At 40.9% G+C, this 18,624-nt stretch overlaps 1 protein-coding gene and 1 long non-coding RNA gene across 3 annotated transcripts in view; one reads left to right on the top strand and one right to left on the bottom strand.

Moving 5' to 3' along the window:
- Positions 1-17,686, bottom strand: part of LOC122464443 — a 40,801-nt gene extending 23,115 nt beyond the window's left edge. The window contains exon 1 of the long non-coding RNA XR_006288471.1: positions 17,544-17,686. This is a non-coding gene — a long non-coding RNA (uncharacterized LOC122464443). The remainder of the gene's footprint in view (positions 1-17,543) is intronic.
- STMN2 (stathmin 2) overlaps positions 1-18,624 on the top strand; it is a 52,048-nt gene that overhangs the window by 16,963 nt on the left and 16,461 nt on the right. For both annotated transcript variants that reach the window (XM_007052938.3, XM_043539440.1), the window contains exons 2-3: positions 16,928-17,023; positions 17,681-17,853. In XM_007052938.3, the coding sequence (XP_007053000.1) occupies positions 16,928-17,023; positions 17,681-17,853 (269 nt within the window). The remainder of the gene's footprint in view (positions 1-16,927; positions 17,024-17,680; positions 17,854-18,624) is intronic.

Raw genomic sequence — 18,624 nt, 5'->3', positions numbered from 1 at the left:
TGTGATGCCAAGATGAAATCAAACAACAGTGTGAGTCTTTGGAATCCAGATTACAATGGCAAGACAACCAGTGTATCAGGATTACATCACTACAGTCTAGTCAAGGCGTTGCTCCGTCAACATGAAATAAAATGACATCCGTTTGTCAATAGTCCACACACGATCAAGTGATGAATCATCAGAGAAAGTCTGTCCAGACCACATTAAGATATCAGGGTGATCCCAAATGGAAGACAATGTCATTATCAAAAATAAAATTACCATAATGCTACCCTTCCAAAACACATGATGCTGAGGTTGAGATGTAAAACTTGAGAAGCAAAGAAATTCTGAGCTAAGTCTTACACAATGTCCAGTGCCATCAACATAGTCCTGTTGTGCTAAGACATTGCATACAATCATCCAGGCCTCAGGACAAGGATTTATCCCACAGCGAAGGTATTGTTTTAATCAAAAATGGGTTCATTAGATAGGCAATAACAATTATACTTTAGTTAACTTTAGTCTGCAGGAGCATTGTGTTGAACAGTATTTGGCCAACCAGAATGCATAACATCCCACTATGTTATAGGCGAGGCAGTGCGGTTGTTGAACTGGGAGTCAGGAGACCTGTGTTCTACATCCAGTTTTGCACTCATGTGCTTTGTGACCCGGGCAAGTCACTTCACCTCTCTGCCTCTCTGTTTCCCCTCCCAGCCTTTCTCTGTGTCTTCTGCTTAGACTGTGAACATTTTAGCACAGGGATTCCATGGGCGTAGGGAGTCCATGGACCTGACTCTTTACTGCCTTACGCTTAGCTTTGTCATTAACACTGGAGCAAAGTGATTGCAAAATGCTAGCCCCTCAGAATTCTCCACTCAGTTCACCAGCGGCAGCAGTTTACACCTCTTGTGAGTTCATTTTGCACAGATGTAAGTCACGGCACAAGAGGCAAGACAATGGAGAAGCAGATGAAGCTTAGGTGGTTTCATAGACACTATACAGCCACGGCTGGGGACAAGGTAGAAACCTCAGGATGAGAGTTTGCTTGTGCAGCTATGGCAGTCCTGAAGATTCCACACTACGTAGGCACCTTGGGCAGGAATTTGAGATTTTTGACACAGGGTAATACATAGTATAGTGCCTAGATACAACAGGGTTGAGGTAAGTGGGCTGTGGCAACTTGTTGAGAATCCATTTGCTTTCACATCTGAACCTTAAAATTACTTTAAGATACTTTATATACTGTGTAGAGATTAAGATTCTGGTTGCATGCTGATTATCTTCAAAGCCACATTAGTAACTACATTCTGACACTGGAAATGCTGGAGTGAACTGTTTGGCTTTAAGCAAATTTTTAGTAAGCCGTCTGTACATATTGCATTAGATTACTGATAGTTTCAAAAAGCTTTTAAAGCCAGAGCTAATTATTTCTTGATTTGTCTTTTATTTACCAAGTCACATTTAGGGTACATCACACATGGGGAACTAGTCTACCAAATACTGCAGTGTCAGTGTTATTTGGTAATTCACATATTACCTTATGCTTTTTGGAGACCAATATTTTGGCTGCTGTGTGCGATTTGTATAAGATGCTGAGTCTCATTTTTGTTGGGACTTCAACCAGCTCCTGTTTATGTACCCACAACTTTGCATGCACACTGTTGCAGCACTAACACCTGTCACAGAGGTGGCAGATTCTAACCCATGTGTGCAGGTGAAAGAATTTGAATGCACAAAAACTATTTGAACAAACAATATGAAAGATACACCTTAAAAACAATGACGTTTTGGGAGGGCTGCAAATCCATCTATTCAAAAATCCAACCCATCTATGAAGACCTGATCCTGCAATCCTTATTTGTGAGACTCCCATTAGCTTCCATGAGGGTTTTGCCTGAGCAACAGAGTAATCAGGTCCATGTTGATATATGTTTCTAACTCAAGCACTTGCAGGTTTGCACAACAATATAAAAATAAAGTTATGTGGCAGAACGGATGCAAAGACTGCCACAGAAACAGGGCTCTGTTTCTTCTCAGAGTGCCGTAATATAATAAAAGCCCCATTTAGCTAAAACCTCAGGCAGCTAAAGCAATCTCAGAATGAGTGTCATTGCATTAGAACTACACTGAGTAGAGCTTTTAAATTGTGGGCTCCGTTTTTATTTTCTAAAGCATAAAAGAAGAAAAGTATCTGGCTTTCTTACATAAAATCAGGGGCTGGCCTGAAGGAGACTGTGGCAGTTGAGAATGTGAATGGAAGCTACCCTGCTAATTTCCGAGCGTCTCTGCAATTCTCATTCAACGGGGTGTGACCCAAAAGTGGGTGGCAATGGGATACTCAGTGCTTTGCGCCCCTCAGCTGAGAGCTGTAAAATCTCTGGGTCTCTAAGACCTTATTATATTATGGCACTATGAGAAGAAACAGAGCCCTGTTACTGTGGGGGTTGGCAGTAGAGGAAGGAAGCTCACTCTTTCCTCCTGCTGCAGCCTCTGCTCACGCTCCACCTCTTCCTGCCCAGCACCCTACTCAAAAGTAGCTCCTCCATCCCCTCCCCATGCACAGTATTCAGCATCAACCCTCAGAGCAGAGTGTTTTACAGGTGGCCAGAAACCCCAGAGCACCTACCTGACCCCAGCAGCACATGCCCCAAATTCTTTTTACATCTGTCACTCACATCCCATGACCCAAATCCCACAGTCCTTTGCCACATAAAGGAGCGAGTGATATGGTGGGTTGTAGGGCAATATTTTGTGGCTATTTTCTGGGCTGTGAACCCAAAAAGGCTGTGAACCACTGATGCGGAACTAAAACACACAACCGCCTTGCACCATGTTTGTCCATTAAAGATGATCTAAGAGAGTGGGGGTGACCTCCTGAGAAGTGAGATGAGTATCCTAAAAATGAGCATCCCCCTCGGTCTTCTACAGGGCGGCATTAGTAACATTCACTTTCCTAGAGGCACCAGTGACAGGCAACTATAAACCATCATTAAAGGGGAATGCTGGGAGCACAGATAGTTGGAAAGGAAATAGAACCACCATAGGAACACTGAATCTTTGAATTCACTCCCCATTTTAAAAGGCACCTCTGGCTCTTTCTTTACATAGTCCATTGCAATGGCTCAATCAGACTTTCCTGTGTGAAGGGAATCTGTGGGAGGAAAGCTCCAAGAGGATCCTCTTGCAGAGATAACCACTTAAAGTACTGCTGGGGAGGGAGGCAGGGTTTGCTCCCTCCAAAGAAAAAGCTTTGGAGCCTATCCCAAATATCTGGCAGATTTCCTGGGATCTGAATGGATGCTAGGGATCCACAAGAAACTGCAATCCCTGTGCACCAGCTTTGGCACCCGTTAGAGTCCCCTCAGTCCTACTGGAGTTGAGCTACCAGAGGCTTCTCTGGCCAGGGTGGCCCATAGGATACCTGGAAGGGCTAAGCAGAAGAGAGAATACAGGTTGTGGCTTATATTATCTTAATTGCTGAGGTTTTGCAGAGCTGGCAAGGGAGAAGATGCATCTCCCCCAACCCCATCCTGCCCCCTCCTGTTCTGTCATATCCATATCTCCCCCAGCGTGGCCCTTATATCACACTGAGGCCCCCATGAGGTTCAGGGTGGAGACAATGTTGTGGAGACAATAGAGTCCCTCTTCCACACAGGCAAGAGATTTGTACATGGAGTGTCCCCTTTCCATGCACAGAGCTAGGGGCCCACAGTTAGTAACATCCCAACTCCCAGTGGCTTTTTATAACTGCTTTGATCTAAAGCCTGGACAGCATATGCATTTCTGTTCTCAAATGCACTGTGAACCACTATATGATTTTTTTTTCTTCTGGGACAAGAAAACAGCATTAAAATATCATTTTGACAATATGGTTGCATTAGCTCAACAAAATAACCCCATTAACTTGTGTCACAAGTGACCATAACGATCAGGATTCTACAAATTGGTTTTTCATAGCTTCACCAAGCAGAATTATGGAAACCAAAATAATGTAAAGTGGTAAGTTAACAACTTCCAGAGCATTAACCTCGTGGCATCAGAAAATAAAATGAACAGGAATATTTGAATTCTACTATGCACCTTAAATACAAATCATACCATTGCCATATAAAGTAATTAATTTGGTGAGAATACCCACTGAAGTGATCACTGATTAATTTGAACATTATGGGTAAATTTTCAGTTAAGTCTGTCGCCACCCTTTGTATCTACATGCTCAAAATTAATTATGCACATATTTGTGCCTACATACTGCAGATGCAAAAAACAAGACTTTTGTGTGCACCCTTTAAATAGTCTAACATCTGTTTGTACAGGGCTCCAAATGGGTTTTGTGGGTCCATATGCTATACTGCTGCACACTGGTGGCATACTGCAAAGCTACCCAATTCAGGGGAAAAACTGGGCTTGCACTTAAAGGGCATAGTTATGTGCAGGTGCCATTTTGCACATGCACAGGTGGAGGCCGAGGGCTAAAACCTGGTCCTTAACATTAACTGTAATCGTTTCCAGTGCTTTGGGGAAGTATTCCACGATGCTCATTGATTGCACTACCATTCTGGGTTAACTTATGAAGAACATTTGACATTAATGCTTGATTCCATTAAAACTAGGGTTTGTTTGTTTTTTAAAAAAAAAACTCTTTGGAGATAGAAAACATCACAAATACTTCTGCTCAAGCCTACATAACTTTGTTGATCTCGACATAGCCTCCAAAAGGAGCTGCAAAATTGCAAACAAACAAAAAACTTTAATTGACATGAGAATAGATTAGATTTGTACCATTTACTTTTTTCACACTGGGCTGGACGTCTGCTATGCAATTCCGCATTCTTATTAGAATTATTGTCCAAAAAAGACAATCAGAATTGTAATTCTTCATATATTTTCTAAACAGAATGAGCAGTTTTTCTGGATTGCCTTTTCTTCATTTTCCCTCTTTAGGTTTATTCTTCAGTAACGCCAAAGGTGGTTGTCGTCATCATTTTGTCCTGCAATAATCAGGCCATGAAGTTTGCAAATGAATTCAGCAATTCATACAGGGTCCTTTGTAAAGGCTTGATCCCTGGTGTCCAATCCAAAAACCTTCCCTTATTTCACAATAGCTTCCCTGGGTAGACAAGTCCTTAATTACACTTGGTTCATATTTCTGTGGTTTTCTTTTCAACTATAACAGCTAGAAGCTTACTCATTTTTTAAATGAAAGCTGAGATTCTGGAGAACATGGTAGTGGTTTCAGAGAGGTGCTTTATGGTGTCTGGTGAATACCAGTTGCTTCCAAGCCCTGGTCATTGGATATTGGAATTCTGGTGTCTAATGTCCAAGTCAAACAAAGCTGGTAGAAAATGAATTCATTTGAATTATGGCTGATTTTCCCACACACAGGATTCACAGAGAGTCCAATATAAAAATCAGTGAGCCAAATCTTTAAGTGAGAGAGAGCTGAGTCTGTGTACAGTCTGTGTGAAAACTGATTTTGCCGGTCTCCCACATCAGATAGCTTGAGAGGGAAAGGCCTAGAGGGAAAGGTGATCGCATTCTTCCACGCTCCACCTACAAAATAAGCTCTGTGATGTGAGTCACCAAAACTAGATGCTGGTAACTATAGACGGCTCAGATATAATAGTGTGTGCTCCCCCTCACTGGGACTTCAATAAGCCTGTGACTTTCCTAAACTCTCTAGCTTGACTTCTTCGTGACTGGGGGGAAAATTAGTAGTATTCCCCAAATGCCATCCACTTGTGGCATCCAAGTGAGCTGTCACTCACAATACGCCATGCAGCTCTGTGAGCCTCCCTCAAATTTCTTGCACAAGGAATGAAATAGTTAACTGTTGACATTTCAATTACATGGCTGGGCAGCTGAGTTAATGAATGGGGCAAGTCACGCTCCTCAGTCAGAGCTATTGTTCCAGGCTCGCTCCAGACTCAAGCACACTTCTCTGTATCACGGCTTCTCTACACTGGGAAATAACCTGTAACTGCTAAGCGTGGAATGATTATTAATTATTTTTATTAATAAGTATGATTTATAATACTTATGTGTGTAATTATTATTAATTAATTTTAATTATTGTAGAAAAGCTATTCTATGCCAACTCTTCATATGAACACTAAGAGTGCCTTTGCGTGGTTTAGTTTAATCCATTTTGGATTAAGCGCAGAATAAGTGTCGTCATGGAGAGCTAGTGCAGAATAGCCATTCCACTTTAAATCCACACCCTACCTTATTCCACAATTGCTTCCCTGCGTAGACAAGTCCTTAGTTACACTTGGTTCATATTTATGGAGTTTTTCTTTTCAACTATAACAAGAGTAGAAGCTTACTCTTTTTTTAAATGAAAAAAGTTTGTAAAGTTTTTTAAAAAGCTGAGATTCTGGAGAACAAAGTAGTGGTTTCATAGAGGTATTGCATGGCATTCAGTGAGTACTGCTTGTTTTCAGGCCCTGGGCATTGGATATTAGAATTTTGGAGTCTAATACTCAAGTTAAACAAAGCTCGTAGAAAGTGAATTCATTCTCATTTTGACTGAGTTTCCCCACACACAGAACTCACAGAGAGTCCAGTATAAAAGTCAATGAGCCAAACCCTGAATGTGGAGTGAGCTTAGTCTGAATAAAGTCTGAGTAAAACACGAGTAGGGATTTCAGGAGTTGGACAAATTGATTTTGTTTTCTTTTGCTTTAATAGTTACAAGACTACAGAGAGTACGTATTACTTCAGCCCTGTGTCAATACTTGTCACCAGAGTGAACACACTACAAACAGCACCCATTCTCATTACAGTTAGAGGAGAATATATTGGATGCAATCTATGGGCTTCAATTCATTGTCCAGCCCTGTCTCCACTGCTGCGTCCCCACAAGTATTTGTTCATCTAGGTCCCAATCCTGCAAACGTTTATGCATATGATAACTTTATTTCCAATAGTTGAAATCAATGGGGCTACTGATGACAGCAAACAAGTGTTTGCATGATCAGGGCCCTCAATTTAATTCATCCCTAAAAACTCACTTCTGCAGCATCATCTACAAAAACAAAAAAGTACATTTACACATAAAAAACCAAAGCCAAAATCTTTCAGCCACCAAGGCCGATGCAGAAAGCCCACATAGCTGTATTTCTGTTACCTGTTGTGACCCCAGGACCTCAATGCCAACTGGCAAGGGGGTGCAGAGGGGTTACAGTAATCTCCTGAGTCTTTGGTGAACTAGGATATACACACCAGAGAGTCAGGTGATGTCTCAAATAAAATCTGGTGTGTCACCTGTCATCAATATCATTGCCCAGTGCATGTACAGGTGTTGTGTAAGGAGTCATGTATATATACTGCAAATATGTTCTCAAAGTTTGTATCTGGGGAGGCTGGTCACCAGCAAAGATGAAAAACAGGTTTTCTGTCTGATAAGAGATGTCTATCCATCTAGCTGTTTATATGTAAATTGAGCATTGTCTCATTCACAATGGGTCTTCTATCACGAGTCTGAACTGAATGCAAATAAAGGCTTTTAAGACCTTCAAAAAGAAAGTAACTGGAAAAGAAAATAGTGGGAGGGGAGAACCTGATCTTGAGGTGCCCTTCAAAGGCTTTTTTGGCTGTTTGGAGGGCAGAGCAGGCACCCCTCACCTAGGAAGTAAAAGGACAGCGGATTTGCTTCATGATCATGGGATCTCAGCTAGGCTTGGTTGAAAATGCTGGAGAGAAATTTGGATGAGATAGCTAACAGGTTAACCTGCTGTCTAAAGAAGCCTAAGTTTAGTCTCTAGAAAGCATGCTATGATTAGTTGTATATGTAACCATTTGTTTCTAATTTTCTTACTCATTATAACCTGCATCTCTATTCTTTGATAATACACATTCTTTTTTTTTCCACTATAAGTCTATCTAAGTGCTGTGGTGCTAAGCAAAGTGCTGGTCCTGAGTTGACCCTTACAAGCTGGTGTGTACTGTTCCCTTGGGAACAGCAAGCCTGGTAATTCAGTGGGCAAGGGGCTGAACACTACAGGGATAGCTCAAAGTATTCAGGGCTTGATGTGGGCCTGTTGCTAGCTGTACAGACAGAGCAAGGCCTGCAGGGTCAGGAAGATAGTACCTATGTTGTCAGAGGGTGGTGGTTTCAGGGAGCTGATCCACAGCAGGCACAGACAAGACTGCTTCACGCTGAGGGGAAGGTAATAGTGAGATGTCACACCACCTTGGGTACCATCACACCCATATCCTTCTTCTTCCCTTTTCATTCCTGGTGGATGTTATGGTCTCATTTCTCTGTCAAGTCCATTATTCACACAGGGAGATCTGCAGCACAGAAACCAGTGTCTTGTGCTCTCTTTCCAGCACTAAGCACGCTTTCAGATGCTATAAAACGATGAATAATGATGCTAAGGAAATAGTCCCTTAAAAATCATTGGGGATTTTTCTAAATGATATTGTGAGTTGCCTATAATATTGCCTAAAAGAACGAGAAAACACAAAATGTGAGCCAAATACAGATATTAACCTTTCCACGTGCTTCTGCTATATTTAAATCCATCAGAAATCAATCACAATTATGATCATATAATCCCTGTTTCATTTGACAATAAGGATGCAGCACATTTCTGTGGATTACAAAAAGAATTACCAGCTAAAAGATGACTCTGAGTTTGGCATTCAAAGGAATAATACAGCCCTCACCCTGACAGTATTTCTGTTACAAAGCAAAAGGGCCCAGCACATCAAAGTCAGTATAAACAAAGTTAACCTTCAGAATGTAACAGTGTTTTTGTCAGTGAAGTCCCCGAGAAATCAATATAAATGTGGTTATAGTATACCACAGTGATATGAACCTTGTGTATCTTGCATTTCATGCTTCATCTAATCTGATCTCTTACCTTTCTGCCTAGCAGTCTTTTCCAAAGCAGACAATAAAATTGGATTCAGGTTCAATAACTAGAATTCATCCCGGAAGGCTGACGATTTGACAACAAGCTGGAGAGCGGAGGTGCGGGGAAGGAAGTGGACTGTGTTAGGAGTTGTGCTTTGTGACAACTAAGAAATAGCACAGTGGTAGTGCATTAGTCTTTGTCCTTTGGAGACGTACAGTACCACGGGGCACTGATTAACTGACTGGGTGTGAAGCAAGAACTTGGCCAAGGTCCCTGATGGGTTATTATTTATGGACCAGATTCAGCAAAGGGACAATGAACAGATATTTTTTTATTTGTCAAATGTCAATGAATAAATAGCATTTATATTCCTTATTAATCTGCTTTCAAATGTAAACAAATAGCCCAAATGATTAATGGGAAACTTTCTGTGGTCTATGTTGTGACATAACAATCTGCCCTGACTATAGGGCAATGAGCATGCAATGAATTGTGACTTTGTCCTAAGTTGTTCCCTGGTTTCTCTGCTTTCTCCAGACAGGCAGTAATCTGTTGCTGGTTTATACCAGTAGCCAATTATTTATTCCTCCACGTCAGTTCACGGCACTGGCTGGTGTGCTGTGGGGAGGAGGGTGGCAGAGTCATTCCTCCCCTCTTCACAAATCCCACCATCACCACCTGCACAGAACAGAAGGCCCCCATGGAGGCCCACACTGTGATCTGAAATGCAAGGGACTTTTCAACCTTCTTCACACAACCATGCAGGTCAAGAATTCTGTATTAATAGAAAGTCCACATATATGCACGTAACAGCCCACTTTGAGAAAACAGACAGTGTACACTATATTATATTCAGAACATTTCAAAAGCTGATAAATGGATGCCATTTAATCACTAAGTCTAGCATTTTTGAAGGAGTCTATGGGAGTTAGGTTTCAGAGTAGCAGCCGTGTTAGTCTGTATTCTCAAAAAGAAAAGGAGTACTTGTGGCACCTTAGAGACTAACAAATTTACTTGAGCATAAGCTTTCGTGAGCTACAGAGCTGTAGCTCATGAAAGCTTATGCTCAAATAAATTTGTTAGTCTCTAAGGTGCCACAAGTACTCCTTTTCTTTTTATGGGAGTTAGGCACACCATTCCCACTGAGTTTCCAGGGGATTTAGGCAACTAAGTCCCTTACGTTCCTTTGAAATTCCCAGCATATTTTTTATTTTCATATTTATCCCTCTAATTAACGTAACCCAATGGTCCAAAGAAACTGCACTCCATTAGATACATGTCTGTAGTGACCAGGACAGTCATGCCTAAGAGTTAGAATCAGGAACCAGAAGCAGAGTCGGGTGTCAAGCCAGTCAGCATCAGGGGTAGGAGCAGGGAGCTGGAGAGAAGCAGGAAAGCAGGAACTGGGAACAGACATGGGTCTGAGATAAGGAGGAAAGGAACAGGCTGGAAGGCAGGGCTCTGCAGTCAGGCAGGGTCCACAGTAGCCCTCCAGGGATTCACCTAGTTGTGCAATTTCCTGAGCCTCTTTCTGGCTTAAGTAGGGTGTCCCAGCCAATTGGTGGGAGCGGGGGAGGGGAGAAGCTGGACATCTCCACTAATCAGGAACTTCATGGGCAAGGCCCTTTGTTAGCTAGTGCTTCACTAGCCCCCTTCTCGAAGAATTTGACTGTGCTGCTGGGTAGCAACAGTCTGTGCATAGCCTGGAAACCCACAGGCCTAGGTTCAAGGCTTCTGAGCCCTCACACTGACTTAGTAAAGTATACTAAAATATGTTATTTTCAACATTTTGAATTGTACCATTATCCAAGTGATTTCCCAGCCCTTCAATATTGCTTCATTAGCAAATATCTTTTAACAGCAAAATTGACTATCCTATTCATTTTAACCTATTTTCAGCATTGCCAATGACAAACATTCAAAGGCCCCCAGAAATCATGAAATTAGCTTAAAAATGAGATTTTTTTAAAAAAAAATATAATAATTGTCTGGTTTCTCTGCCTTGAGTGTACACTTGGGTTCATGTTGATGAGCTTTTCTCCACAACCCTGAGGGCTAGAAATTACTTTTGTTTAAAATGAAAGCTGAGTGAGAGTCTCATGTAATCCCATGACTCCCAGTCCTGGGGACTGAAGAAAAAACTCCAAATATCATGAAACTCCCAAGTAAATCAGAAGAGCTGGAAACACTGCTATTTTTTTTTCTAATACATTGACTGATTTCTGAAGCATCTGTTTCTTGGCAGAGTGTCCAGAAAGCTCAAAAATATTGAAAGTAAAATTAAATTGTACCTCAGCTTAGAGATACTAGAAATTTTCCTAAACAAACTAGACAAAAGGGAATAATCCGAAGAGGAAGAGCTGGTGGGAAAGAGATATAGCAGAATGGGCGGAGATATAGCAACCTAAATAGAAGCAGCTTGGGGGCAGCAACGGAGTGATTCTTCACTGAGGGAATTCCATAGATAGGATTCCTGATCCAAGGTAATTTTGCTGATGGTCCAGTTTGAGCTACAGCCTTGGAATTCAAGAACAGTCTGTTTCATGTCAGTTGCCTGACATGCCTGAGAGGGAAACAGAGTGAGATGAGTATACAAGTAACTCAGACTCAAACGGTGGTTAAAGCAAACTGAAACCAGATGGGAAGTTCTCACTGCACCAGTCCAGAAGAAGGGGGATCAGTCCAGGAAGTTGTTTACCTGAGCCAGGGAGAGGAGGGGGCGCTTTCAGTATTGCCAGCCCCAAGTGCTCAAAATTATGAGTCAAGCCCCCAAAATCATGAAATTGACTTTAAATGATTTTTTTAAAATAATAATAATAAATTTGGCAATAAATTTTAGTTGTTTTCTGAGCCTTCAGGCTGCACACACAGGTCATGTTTTCTCTACAACCATGAGAACGAGAAACTTACTTTTTAAAAAGAAAATTGAAAGCTGGGATTCTGATATATTCACATGATTCCAGGAGCCAGGGCATTAAGAAATACACTATCACAAGACTCCCAGTCAAATTGTAAGAGTTGGCAAGGCTGAGCTCTCCTCTGCTTTTAGCCAATGGGTAGCACCAGTGCATCCCTGCTTCCCCCCCTTCCCCCCGCACCGACTTTAATACTAGATCTAGACAATTATATATATATATACTGTAATTGAAACTATAAGTCTGAGAAGGTTCTATTTCCCTCATTAGTCAATATCATATTTTTTTTACTAGTCATTTCCTTATCAAAGATTATTGTAATCTCAAGATCATCATCATTTACTACAGAAGTAGTTAACACAGTTATGTGCACAATATGCAACTGAATGAGGATCCGCACAATTAGCAAAGCCAGTTGTAAAACTGATCCTGGAAAATACACCTTGTTATAATCATGATTTTCTTTACAAGTTTTAAACGAATCAGCAAAAAGAGCCATCACTTTTGTGTATCTATATTTCAGTTAACACATTATTTTAAATGATAAAATGAGATGACTGAAAATCTTAACCAAATGTTGATAGCTAATCACGGTCATTATGACACACGGAGGAAGATAACTGGCATTCATACAAGGATGCAGCCTGTGAATGAGTGGATGTCACTTGCAGTATCATATTCTTCTGGGATTGGAATTTAGAATGTGGTTGTAGGAAGGGAGGGTTCATTCACAGACATGAAAGCAAACAGGAAAAGCATCTTACTGGGAGAGCGATTATATGAAATTAGCGGTCACCACCCAGATGTTGCCCACGCAGCAATTTTTTAGCTGTAGGTAAAGAAAAGGCTAAACAGAACGGTCCCTCTCAATTATGACAGCTCATAAAAAAAATGCATAGAAAAGCTGAAAGTACAATACTATTAAGATAGTATTAACACTTTTTCAGTGCTTCTCCCTCTCCCCCACCTCTTTTCCACAAAGGGCATTTTGCATTGTGACACATTACATCAATTTATGTTCTTATCTACGAAACATAAAACAGATGAGACATTCAGCGCAGAACAGCTTAGTGATCCAGTTGTCTGAGCCTGGTTCAAAGTCAAAGAAAAAAAGTCCTGTGGACTTTAAATTATGCCCATCTTCCTTCCCATCTCCTTCAAATTTCAAAATTCAGAACAAATAAAGTTAAATTTAAAAAAATCCCTCCCCCAACTTTTGAGTTCGCACCTGCCCCATTGCTAAAATATGCTCATTGGCTTTACTCTAATTCTTATAAATTGTCATGATCGGTATCATCTACCACTTAGAGCATTGTGCAGGGTTTTCCACCAAACTGAATCACTACTGTTATTGAAAGTCTTCCTTCCCCTTCACTAAATTAAAGGATGGTTCTTAAATTCTATACCTGGTGTGGATTGTCAGAGTAGTTTAAAAAAAAAAAAAACAAACAAGCCACAGGGTTTTGGCAAATACATGTTAATTAGGTTCCTGATTTGAATTCAATGGAGAGGGATCAAAAAGGGTTTGCTACATGACATTCCACCTGAAAATAAAGTGAGTTATTGTCCCTTACACAGTCATAAACATTGTGTCTCCAAATATATGGTTTTACCAAAATGCTCTTTGAATTAAAAAAAAAACTGCTTTTCCATGAAGGATGGCTCAATGGCAAGGCAGCTAACCTAAGACTAAGGAGACTCAGGTACAATGCTCTGCTTTGCCACAAACATCCCATGTGACTTGAGCAAGTCACTTAGGTTACATCTATACTATGAGCTAGGGGTGTGATTCCCCTGCTCGGATACACGTACTCACCCTAGCTCTCATCAAGCTAGCGTGAGTGGTGGCAATGGAGGCATGGCTGAGCTGTGCTGAATACAGATCCACTGGTTTCTGTTGGGTCTGTATTCGGTCCAGCTTATCTGTGCTTTCGTTGCTTCTACCCATGCTACTGTGTCTACTGCTATTTGTACTTCCGCTAGCCGAATGACAGCTTGTGCAAGTAGGTATACACAAGCGGGGGACTTACATCCTTAGCTCATAGAGTAGACATAGCTGGAGGGCCTGTACACACTCACGCTTACTTCAGTATAACTTGCTCAGGGGTGTGAAAAAGCCACCCCCTGAGCAGCGTAAGTTACACCGCTCTAAGCACCAGTGTGGACAGCACTATGTCGTGGGAGAAGCTCTCCCTCTGTCATAGCTACTGTCACTTGGGGAGGCGGAGTAATGATGCCGACGGGAGAGCTCTCTCCCATGGGCATGAAGTGTCTGCCCTAGCAGCGCTATAGTGACACAGCTACCTCGGTACAGCTGTACCTCGCTGTAGCCATTCTAGTGTAGACTAGCCCCTAGTCTCTCTGTCCCTCAGTTCCCTCTCTGTATAATAGCACTTCCCTACCTCACAGGGTTGTTGTTGTGAGGGTGGATACATTGAAGAGGTTGTGAGGAGCTCAGATACTACAGTAATGCTGGCCATCAAAGTACCTAAAATAGAACCACCTTTCCTGTAATATGCTATATTACCTGTATGTTCGGATGATGGTGCTGTAGTGGCCTCTAGGATCTGGCAGGATTATTCAGCCAATTTACAACTCTGGCTGAAGGTCTTTTTAGGGCAAAGAGTGACTAAATCAATACAAAACAGAGCATGGTACTTATATAGCTGGCAAATCATCTAAATTTTGTCACTGCCCAGGATGAAAAAGGAGAACCGCCCCCAAGGTGCTTTAAGTGCAGCTACAGTACTAACAGGAATGAGATCAGAGCACAATGGTCTTATCTTTCAAGCCATGTTCTGTAGATGACAAGCTGGAAAGACGAAGACTTTTTCTGATTGTTTTAAATGCTTTTAGAAAATGCAAATGTCAAATGCCTGGCAAAGTTAAAAAACAAGAGTCAGGATTGCTAGGAGACCTAATTCATACACACATATACAATGATATTTTGTGGCCCTGATCCAGCAAACCACTTCAGAGTGCTTAACTTTAAGCATGTGAATTGTCAATGAGATAGGTGATTTCACTGTAAATGTCATTTGGACATAAAAAATTCCTTTTCAGATGCGAATGTCATAATGATGGAATGTTCCCAACGACTGCCATAATTCCAAAGATTCCTCCCAGTGCAAGATAGTTACTTTAACAGCAGCAGTGCAAAAAATGTTTCTGGGGTCCTTTTTTGTGCCTTTGAAAATCTTAATACTGTTTGGTTTAAATACTGATTGGGATCCAGTCAATGTTGTTCTTGTTTTTACAGTTTTTTGTACGTAACTGAATTCTTTCACCATCTATAAACAGAACCACAAAGACTTGCCAACCTCAGCAGGCAGGCAGCTAGATCCCTTGGTGCAACTTTGTGCTGGAGTATTTGGTGATCAGTATTGGTTAATATGAGGCATACAGTAGGTCATGTGTGCTCTGGGCGGATTGATTGGTGTCCCGTGATCAAGATCTGTAAGTTGCCCCTAAGCAGTAGTCTACTGAATGCTGATTTAAGACCTTACCCTGAAAACTGCTGAACTTGTGGATCCCTAATTGCCATTGCCTTTCATGAGAGCTGAGAGCCCTCAGCCCCTTGCAGCAAATGCTTGAACTCCTTGAGTACAAAATGTCAGAAAGAGCAAGCAATATGCATATGAAGGACTGAATGGAAGTTTTATAGATCTATTGATTTCTATTAATTATTTTAAACTTAATATGTCAAATCCATCACTGGTGTAGCTTTATTGAGTGATGCAGTGACATCCAGATTGAATTTGTGCTTATGTCAATTATAACAACATCAGTAATAATTATATTTAGGGCATGTTTTCATACTCCAGAGGCTAACTTGTACTTGCCTCTGTGTGTGCAATTAGATAATTTCTCATTCTAAGAGGCACTTCTCTGTGCAAATGTGGGTTTTGAAGAGACACGTGCATGCATACACTTTTTGAAGGTACATGTGTGCAGGCACTTTTTGTATACTGTAAGAGTGGATGGGAGGCAAATTTTCAAACCCTGGATGCTCAGCATCCGCCTCCCATCCATTCTTACAGGATACATTTGTACAGTATGGACCAGTGGCTATAGCACTGGACTACTATTCAAAAGACGTGGATTCTATTCCTGGCTTTGCTACTGGCCTGCTGGATAACCTTGAGCAAGCCACTTCACCCTCTCTGTGTCTCTACTTCCTCATTCATAAATTGTGGATAATGATATTTACCTGCTTCCTAAAGTGTTTTAAGATGTATGGATGAAAAGCACTATATAACAATATATATTATTATTATTAGCCCAAGTGGTCTCCAATCCCTGACTGGGGTCTATAAGCCCGACTGTAATACAAAATGATAAATAATAGTAATTACTGTCAGGTAGCAGCCCTGTTAGTCTGTATTCGCAAAAAGAAAAGGAATACTTGTGGCACCTTAGAGGCTAACAAATTTATTTGAGCATAAGCTTTCGTGAGCTACAGCTCACTTCATCGGATGCATTCAGTGTATTTGGTATATAGACTGGTTTACAATGGAATTGGATGCAGAAGCTAACTAATTCAATAGGACAGCAGCTTAAAACCTTTTAGGTTTTGCATATTAAGGGTATTATTTCTAAAGAGTTTTGCCGAGAATCTTGTTACGAATTTATCCATATTTCTGGGGGGTTTTTAATAATTATTTGGATGACATTTGCATTCGTATCAGACAACGCCTTTAGTATCTGCCAGTGGCAATCCATGAACCAGAACTTCAGAGATCTGGATGAGAGTTGCATTTGGAGGAACTGTAAAGTTTGTGAGAGTGTCACTTGCCTCTGGCTGCAGAGAGAGAGACTGGATTATGGCACGATTCCAATATTAAAATACATTGCTGATCAGCCATCCTCAGCTCATATAAGTCAGAGACACCCAGAGGGCATTGGATCTGAAGTTAAGACGATGTTGTAGGAGACATGGGGGTCAGAAGCAGTCTGTGCAGTCCAGGGTGTCGGACATTCGCATACTATTAAAGATTCCCATATTCAGAAGGAATGGTCAAAGGCAAACATTTCGGAGAAATCTTTCAGGCTGGGATTCAGATGTTCTATCAGGCATATAGCTAATTATTGTAATTATGATCTAAATTAAAAACTCACGGTACGAAATTTGGGAAACTGATGTAAACTAACACTCTTTTATTTCAGCCTATAAGGAAAAGATGAAGGAGCTGTCCATGCTGTCTCTGATCTGCTCTTGTTTTTACCCTGAACCTCGCAACATGAATATCTATACATATGATGGTGAGTAACCTCCACTGGAAACCATCCTGCTTGTTAAATAATTTGGCAGTGCTGGGATATGACTCATTTCACTTTCACAGTTTCTAATATTTAGTCAATACTTTGCTGATTTAGCAATTCACTTGCTATTTCTGGCTGTTAGTTCTTACCAATTGCCTATTGCTCACTGGGGTGATTGTTTGGCCCTAACAACAACATATTAAAATCTCATTTTAAAAAGCCCATGGCTGGCTATTTTATAATTAGCTATACTGTACTTAGTACCCCAAGAAATGCTACTCATCCAGGAATTGCAGATATTCACAGCTGATGTAATTCTCAGGAAAATCAAGAAAATATGCTTGCATTTTCATGAAGCAGCTAGTGAAAGACAATTTTTCACACCAGCTTTACACATTTATTTGTCCATATAAAGCTTTCTTTACTACCCTATAAATCCCCACATACACATATACACATGCTTTTATAGCCTTCCAAAATGACATGCATATTTATCTTTATAGGATGAATTTGTACTTACGCTGTTACTAACAAATGGGAATGTACCTCTCACGAGAGCTGTTTTCAACACATGCTCGGCTGTTTTCCTTACATTGCCAAAGTATGCTATTTCTCTCCTCCGATGGTGGGTTTAGCATTTTTAATTTTATTTCCTAGATATGGAAGTGAAACAAATCAACAAACGTGCCTCTGGCCAGGCCTTTGAGCTGATCTTAAAGCCGCCATCTCCTGTCTCAGAAGCACCACGGACTTTAGCCTCTCCAAAGAAGAAAGAACTGTCACGTGAGGAGATCCAGAAAAAGCTGGAAGCTGCTGAGGAAAGGAGAAAGGTATCTTTGCTTTTTAGAAGAAATTAGTAGCTGTGCCTTGCCCTATGCAATTGCAACAAAGTTTCCTATCGTTTCTGATGAAAAATCATCTTGCAGTGAGGAGACATTGTGAGCATTATAATAATAATACTGGCATTATTTCCACTGACATTTATGGCTGACAGTACACTCACTGCAAGATGATTTTTCATCAGAAATGTGAAAAAATGAAAAATGTTGAATGAAACAAACTGGTTTTTTCTTTCTACCTTTTAGCCAGTCCCCGCCGCCCCCCAAATTCAACCAGCTCTAATGGGCAGGAAGTATGGGTTATATAATGAAGGTATCTCTGGACAGGAAGTCTTATGGAGCTTTAAATTCACAATCTTTGCTCCATGTTTATAGTGCTAGAATTATGTAGGCCCTATATGGAATAAAGCTGTTCCCCTTTATGACTTTATTCGGCATTTCAGACTTCCATGTGTGTTCATTGTGTACATTGTACAAAGATGTCAGACCTTCTAGCAATAAAAAAAAAAGACAAATGCAGGGTACTTAGAACAAGCAGACAGAACTATACCTCCGCTCTCCAGCTTCCACCCTGATTGATGGGCCAAAGAAGCCTTCCCTTGTCAAACATTTTCAAGGACAGATTTAGTTATTCTATAAATTTAAGATTAGGTCAGACTATATTTACTATGTATATTTTAAGTCTTATTAAAACAGGATAAAAGGCCAGATTCTCAGCTCTGGTCAATGTGCATAAGTCAGGGGTTGGGTACAAAGTGATTT

This window comes from Chelonia mydas, chromosome 2, assembly GCF_015237465.2.
Source record: "Chelonia mydas isolate rCheMyd1 chromosome 2, rCheMyd1.pri.v2, whole genome shotgun sequence".
In the NCBI taxonomy this organism is placed as follows: Eukaryota; Metazoa; Chordata; order Testudines; family Cheloniidae; genus Chelonia; species Chelonia mydas.
The sequence above is the reverse complement of the archived record's forward strand: the minus strand, read 5'-3'. Positions and strand labels throughout refer to the sequence as shown.